The sequence below is a fragment of the Arachis hypogaea genome, chromosome 20 (assembly GCF_003086295.3).
Source record: "Arachis hypogaea cultivar Tifrunner chromosome 20, arahy.Tifrunner.gnm2.J5K5, whole genome shotgun sequence".
NCBI lineage: Eukaryota > Viridiplantae > Streptophyta > Magnoliopsida > Fabales > Fabaceae > Arachis > Arachis hypogaea.
Window position 1 is genome coordinate 9,779,474 of NC_092055.1, and position 7,713 is coordinate 9,787,186.

At 43.5% G+C, this 7,713-nt stretch overlaps 1 protein-coding gene across 1 annotated transcript; it reads left to right on the top strand.

Annotated features, from left to right (window-relative positions):
* Positions 1-2,251: 2,251 nt before the first annotated feature.
* Positions 2,252-4,135, top strand: LOC140182934 (uncharacterized). The gene is made up of 3 exons (XM_072230907.1): positions 2,252-2,554; positions 2,614-2,985; positions 3,998-4,135. Exons 1-3 carry the CDS (start codon positions 2,252-2,254, stop codon positions 4,133-4,135), a joined length of 813 nt encoding a protein of 270 aa, XP_072087008.1.
* The last annotated feature ends 3,578 nt before the right edge of the window (positions 4,136-7,713 follow it).

Consider the following 7,713-nt stretch of genomic DNA (forward strand, 5'->3'; position numbering starts at 1 on the left):
AAGAACAGGTCGGCGGGGAGGAAAATTCCAACATAGGAGCCGACCTAGAGGAAAACTAAAGCAGAGTTGACAAAGTCTTGCAAGATAATTCCGACCTCTTGCTAGAAAGACTCCGACATGCAAGGATAGACCGCGAGCTCAGTCCCACAGGCTCTAGTATATCCTGGGTCGCGACCTGTACAGCAGCGAAGGCACAAGCTCGGTATGGAACGAGTTCAAGCGGTGGAGGAGCAGGTACAAGCGCTCTTAGGAAGCCGCTTCATCAGAGGTCAAGTATCCGACATGGCTAACAACTAGTACAGTAAAAAACAAAACGGCGAGTGGAGGATGTGCGTTGACTACGCCGACCTGAATAAGGCGTGTCCCAAAGACCCATATCCACTTCTAAGCATTGATACTCTAGTAGACTCCAGCTCGGGGTATCAATACTTGTCGTTTATGGACGCTTACTCGGGATACAACCAAATCCCAATGTACAAGGCGGACCAAGAAAAAACATCATTCATCACACCTAGAGCAACTACTGCTACGTGGTCATGCCTTTTGGATTAAAAAGATGCTGGGGCCACATACCAAAGGCTGATGAATAAGGTGTTCGCTCCCCATCTCGGGAACTTAATGGAAGTCTACATAGACGACATGCTGGTGAAAACCAAGGAGAGACCTGCCTCTTGACAGACCTCTCGGCAAGTTTTCAACACCATAAGGTTACATGGGATGAGGCTAAATTCCGCAAAATTGCACTTTCGCGGTGGAGGCTGGAAAATTTCTAGGGTTTATGTTAACGCAAAGGGGGGATCGAAGCAAATCCGATAAGTGCAAAGCCATCCTAGAAATGAAAAGCCCAATTGCCTAAGAGAGGTCCAACAATTGAATGGCCGACTTGCCGCCCTATCCAGATTTCTGGCAGGATCAGCATTAAGATCCCTTCCACTGTTCTCTCTACTAAGAAAAGGATGCCAGTTCGAATGGACTCCAGAGTGCGAAGAAGCATTCCAGGAGTTCAAAAGGTTTTTTAAGCCAACCTCCAATCCTGACCCGACCTTTAGTTGGGGAAGAACTCGTCCTATATTTGTCCGTAGCAAACAAAGCTGTAGCATCAGCTCTAATACGGGAAGATGAGGTCGGGCAGCATCCTGTGTACTTCACCAGCAAAGTTCTACAAGGCCCTAAACTAAAGTACCACAAACTGGAGAAGTTCGCCTACTCCTTAGTAATAGCCTCATGAAGACTACGGCCTTACTTCTAAGCTCACATAATAAAAGTTCGAACGAACCAATCCATGAAGCAAATCCTCCAAAAGACGGATGTTGCAGGGAGAATGGTTCAATGGGCAATAGAGCTCTCCGAGTTCGACCTGAAGTACAAAACCCGGACAGCAATTAAAGCTCAATGCCTCACCGACTTCATAGCAGAATATGCAGGAGATCAAGAGGAAAAATCCACCACATGGGAGCTATACGTGGATGGATCCTCAAACAAACGAGAAGCGGTGCAGGCATAATACTGGTCAATGAAGGGGAACACAAATAAGTTTTCCTCAAATTTGAATTCCCAACTTCCAATAATCAGGCAGAATATGAAGTTCTGATCGCAGGATTGAAGTTGGCAGAAGAAGTCGGTGCAACAAAAGTGATGATATTCAGCGACTCTTAAGTAGTGACCTCCCAAATAAATGGAGAGTATCAAGCCAAAGAGCCAAATATGAAAAGATACTTGGACAAAACCTTGGAACACCTCAGGCGCTTTGCAGAAACAGAGATCAGACATATAACTCGGATCTTAACAGCAGAGCAGACGCCCTCTCCAAGCTAGCAAGTACCAAACCAGGCGGGAATAATAGAAGCTTGATCCAGGAAACTCTCCAAGAACCCTCTATAGTTAAAGCAGAGGCCAAACAAGATGTCCTCGAAGTCACCGAATTAAACCTCGGATGGATGATCCCTTAGTCGAATATCTAAAATTCGACATCCTCCCCAAAGAGGAAAAAGAGGCCAAGAAGATTCGGAGGGAAGCACAACACTACACTCTAGTGAAAAATATCCTCTATAAAAGAGGAATATCCACACCACTGCTAAAGTGCGTCCCGACCTCAAAGACAACCGAAGTGTTAGAGGAGGTTCATAATGAAATCTGCGGAAATAATCTCGGTGCTAGGTCGCTAGCCAGAAAAGTAATCCGAGTTGGGTTCTACTGGCCGACCTTGGAGAAGGATGCCACATAATTTGTGAAGAAGTGCCAGCCATGCCAAATGCATGCAAACTTCCACGTGGCTCCCCCCGAGGAACTCATAAGTATAACTTCTCCATGGCCTTTCGCAAAATGGGGGATGGATCTGTTAGGACCTTTTCCCCAAGCCCCAGGACAAGTAAAATACTTAATAGTGGGAATAGACTACTTCAGAAAGTGGATAGAAGCAGAACCATTAGCTACCATCACTACCCAGAGAAGTCAGAAGTTCCTCTACAAAAACATTAACACAAAGTATGGGATACCTCATTCCATCACCACGGATAATGGCACTCAGTTCACCGACTCAACCTTCAGAAGCCTGGTAGCCAGTATAAAGATCAAACACCAGTTTACCTGGGTAGAACATCCACATGCAAATAGACAGACGAAGCAGCCAACAAAGTCATACTGGCAGGATTGAAGAAAAGGTTGCAAGATGCAAAAAGAGCTTGGGCTGAAGAGCTCCCCCAAGTATTATGGGCGTATCGGACGAAGCCACAGTCTGCCACAGGGGAAACACCCTTCCGACTTGCCTATGGTGCGGAAGCCATGATACCAGTAGAAATCGGCGAGCAAAGTCCAAAGGTGATCTTCTATGATGAGGTCGGAAACATACAGGGGCACAAAGAGGAACTTGAGCTGCTCCCTGAGATCCGAGAGCAAGCCCAGATAAGAGAAGCAGTATTGAAACAAAGAATGACTACTAGATACAACAAAAAATTCATTCGAAGGAGTTTCACCCCAGATGACCTGGTTTTAATTAGAAATGATATTGGAGTCACAAATCTGGGGAGGGAAAGCTCGCTGCTAATTGGAAAGGACTATACAAAATTAGTGAGGTCTTAGGAAAATGTTATTATAAGGTGACCGACTTAAGCGGCACCGAGCTACCTAGGTCATGGCATGCTTGTAATATGAAAAGGTACTACAGTTAAAAGCGAACTCTACTCTCTGATGTACTCTTTTTCCAACTTCATGGTTTTCTCCCAAAAGAAAGGGTTTTTCCTAGAGGGGGATTTTTAATGAGGCATCAAAGTAGAGGCTAAGGGGCTACAAATTATCAAAAACCCTTAGTAGCAATAAAGTACCTTTGCAAATGAATAAAGATCTTTTACAATATCTCTTATAAATTCCTTTTCATTTTTTCTACGAAATGCGCCGACTTAAGCTCGACAAAGCGTGAAAATTCCATGAACCGACCTAGATGGTCGTCAGGATAAACGACGAGTTACAAGTCGGTGTAAAGAGGTTATATAAGCCGATCATAAAAGAACTCGGAAATTGGTCGACCTACAAGTCGAGAAACCGAGGACAAATGAAATGCATCGCAAAAATAACCTAAGTTACGAAAACTCAATAAAATCCAAAATTGAGTATAAGGAACGACCCAAAAAGAGATAAGAAATTACATCGAAAACCATAGGCAGAAACTGTCCCAAAACTTTGGAAAAAGTTCAAGCTAACAAAGATGGTCAGCCCTAATAAAAGCCTTTTCAAAATGACAAAAGGTTTTCGAAAAAAAAAACAAGAAAGATCAAAAGAGATTTCCAAAAAACCTAAGCAGAAAGCATACAGGCCAACATAAAAGATAACCTAAAACCCTTATCCAAAAAAGGGTATTTTTAATTTTGTTTATAGCCAAAAAAGGCTACAAAATTGTCAGCAAGTTACCACCGCAAATAAAAAACATAAAGAAAAATTGTTCAAAAAACAGGGGACCCACAGGCCGGCCCCTATATAGCCAACATAACTTAATTGGAAGAAGGAAGGTCACCACCAGGAGTCGGAACAGCATGAGTCGGAGCGGCATCAGAAGAAGTCGGAGCAGGCTGGTCAGGAACTTCAGAAGGAGCCCCCGAAGAACTCGGAACGTCTCCCTGAGGAGGAGACTCCGAGTTTTTAACTCGGAGTTAGTTTCAGGTTAGGGAGGGGAGACAATTGCGCCATTCACTACGATTTTGTCAGGATCTAAGGGAGAAAGGTCTAGGTCGGGAGCAATCAACCCGACTTGTTCCTTAAAGATCCTCCACGCCTCCTCCACTCCCTCAGCAATGGAATCCTCCAAGTCTTGGAAAGCGTCCCGACACCCAGAAAGCTCCTTTTTAAGATCCAAATTCTCCCCAAAGAGCCTAACATAATTTTGCTCTGCCTTCTCCTTAAGGCCCTCCGCCATGGCACACTAGCCCATCAACTTTTTCTTCCTCTCTCGGCCACGTTCCTTCTCCTCCTTCAACTTGGCAACCTCCTCCTTTAGCTTCTTCTCCTCCTCCTGGTATAAAGAGATCGTCCCTTCGAGCTCCTCAACCTTTCGGGTCGAGCCCAAAGAGCTAAGGGGAGTATGTTCAAAAACGTCCAAGAGTCTCATAAACACCCCAGCCACCCTTATGCTCCCCTGAACTATGACATTCAGATGGTTCCGAACCATAGCATCCTCCATATTAATGGAGGAATGAGGGAAAATATAGTTTCGGACAAATTGGGGACCATCGAATGTAGCTCCGAAGGAAGAGCCAGAAGTCTTTCGCTTCTTCTTCTCGGGTTCAGGAGAAGATCGGGGCAGAGGAAGACGAGAAGGAAGAGAAGAAGTAGAGGAAGAGGATACCACAAGGAGACGAGAGGAAGTCCCCAAAGTATGAGGAGGAGGAGGAGGAGGAGGAGAAGGAGGAAGATTGCCAGTGGCCCTCGCCCGAGATCTTTTCTTCGCATCTTGAACCTTCTGATAGGAGGAGGCAGAAGTTTTCTTTACCATTTCTGAAAAAGATAAGGTACAAGGAAGTCAGAATCCCAGAATCAGAATTAAAACAAGTCGGAGAAAAATCAAACAAGTCGGAACAAAATAACCACATCTACCTAGTTGTGTCTGTACAAAGGTCGGAGACCCCTGAAGGAACTTCTTTGTATCAAGATAAGGGGCCTCCCCCAAACTTTTCGGAGGAACCCCACAACAGCCTCTTCGACTTTGTCTAAATCATCCAAACCATACTTCTCCATAGGAGAAGCCTCCGACCAGTATAAAGGGAAACGAGGAACAAAATTCTCATCCAAGAAAAAGGGTGGTGACCCTCTACAGCTTGAACTTTAAAAAAGAAATTTTTAAAGTCATGGATGGACTCATAAAAAAGGTTGAAAACTTTCCGACCTTGAATAGCCCGGAAAGACACTAACTGTTGTTTATTGTTTTGCCCACTAAAGGGCTTGGTCATATGAAAAAGATAAAAAAAAAAATCCTCAAAGAAATCGGAAAATGTAAGGCCTGACTGATAAGTTGGTAAACTTTCAAAAAACTCCAAGAGTTGGGTTGAAGTTGAGTAGGAGCGACACGACAGTGATGCAGAACAGAAACCTCAAAGGCAGAAAAGGGTAGAAACACTCCCAGTCGAGTGAAAAGACTCTCATACATAAAAAATAAATGGGGGTCCTCATCAGAATCCCTCCCAAAGCAAACCCGATCTTCCGGACCCGGGGCAATTGACAAACCCCAATTTGAGGGTTTATCTTGTGCTGATTTCAGGGGTTTTATCAATGATTCCACACACTTTCTATATGAAAATACAAGATTTTGCATCCCTTTCCTAGTTTCGCCTCATGAATGAAAACATGCTTATTTCGCACTAAAATAGATACATTTCTAATCTTCTCTTGATGCCATTCGATGCCGTGACTTGTGTGTTAAGTGGTTTCAGGATATAGAGTAGGAATGGACCGAAAGAGAGAAGAAAGACGGGTACAAAGGAAGGAAGCATGAGGATTAAGCTTTGGAAATTTCCGCATGGCGCGTGCGCGCACTTGGCGCGCCCGCGCGGATAGGGCAACGTGAAGCCAAAGCCAAGAGCCGGCTTAAGAAGCGGCTAAGCCAGGATCTTCATGGGTGCGCACGCGTACATCACGCCTCCGCGCACATTACAAGACGTCTCGACGGCGCGTGCGCGTACCTTGCGCGTGCGCGCCGGTTTGCGAATATGATTTTTTTAAGAAGTCACGTGACTTAGGCGTGGAGGCAGTTAAGGATCCCACTTTTGGGGAAACACCTTGGCGGGAAAAGCTTAAGAAGACCAAAGGAGCAAGGGTTAAGAAAAATTTTTAGTTCATTTTCTAGATCTAGATATTTTGGGGAGAGGAGAGTTAGTTATACTTTTTGGGAGAAGAAGGGGGAGATTCCAAGCTTCACTAGGGTTCATCCTCATCTAATTTCTGAATTTTCAATGACTTTTTGGTGAGATCCATTACAATTCTCACTCAACTTTGTTCATGTCATAGATTTTCTTCTCCAATTTCAAGTAGTAGATGCAATTGATCAATTCTCATAGATCTAGAATTCAACTTTGTAATTTTGGATTTCGTCTCTATTTTGAGAATTCGATTTTCATTGCTACTCTTTGAGACTTGTTGTTAGATCTTTGTGTTGCAATACTTTCAATTCGACTTTTCTTCTCATTTTACTATGACTTTCCTTCTTGCTCATCACATGTTTGATAAAATGACAACACTAGCTATGGAGTAGAATTTTCACACTTGGCATAGGGTTTGGTCCTTGGAAGAAGTTGAATAGTTGTATCAATAGTTGATTTGGAATTAGGGATTGCTAGTTGGCTTGGAGTGCACTAAAGCTAGATTCCCATAAGGTGAAGCTAGGACTTGTGACTCAAGTTGATTGCTTTCATTTGACCTCCCTCTATACCTAGGGGATAACTAAATGAAGCAAGGCCTAATTGTTGTCAACATTGAATGGACTATAAGGATAGAATTTCTAATGCCAACCCTAAGCCAAGTCTTTTGATAATTGATTGTTTGTTTTTCATTACTTTGCTAAAACCTTCAAGGAATTCCAACAAGGCTTACTAAATCAATAAGATGCACACTTTGGCAATTCCAAGGGAGAACGACTCGGGAGACTAGTACTCTCGGATATAGATTGTAGATTTGTTTGATGAAGGATTTTGCGTCGGTTTAGACTATACTACGATTGATCATTTGATAATTTCTATACCGGCAAAAATTCATTTGTCAAAATGGCGCCGTTGCCGGAGATTTGCTTAGTGTGCCATGTTATTGTTTTGGATTAAGCGTGTATATATGTACATAGTTGCACTTCATTGTAAACTGCTCAATTGACTAACTCCTCATCGTTACAATGAATTCCATTTCCCTTTCATTGCATGACGCGTTCACAACCGAATCCGAGCTTAGCCCCTTTTGATCCGGAAATAGAACGAACTTTGTTTCATATTAGACAAGCTCGGAGGCGGCTAAGATTTGGAAAAGGTGAAGAGGTTTTCACCACCTCAACCACCTTACTAGAAGTGAACATTGAACCGTCACTCAAAGAAGGCATTAATCATACTCCCATCAATCTCACTAACAATTCTTCTTTTGTTTTAGGTACTAATACCATGGACGCTCCAAGGAGAGTTACCATCAAGGAAGCGGGTGCACCGGATTATGTCCTTCAACCCCTTCATGTAACTCACCCCAATTTGAATG

Coding starts and splice junctions, on each gene's coding strand:
- LOC140182934 (XM_072230907.1), top strand. CDS start 2,252: ATGCATGCAAACTTCCACGTGGCTCCCCCCGAGGAACTCATAAGTATA. Junction 2,555..2,613: donor ACTCAACCTTCAGAAGCCTG/GTAGCCAGTATA, acceptor ACATGCAAATAG/ACAGACGAAGCAGCCAACAA. Junction 2,986..3,997: donor GTTTCACCCCAGATGACCTG/GTTTTAATTAGA, acceptor AATTGGAAGAAG/GAAGGTCACCACCAGGAGTC.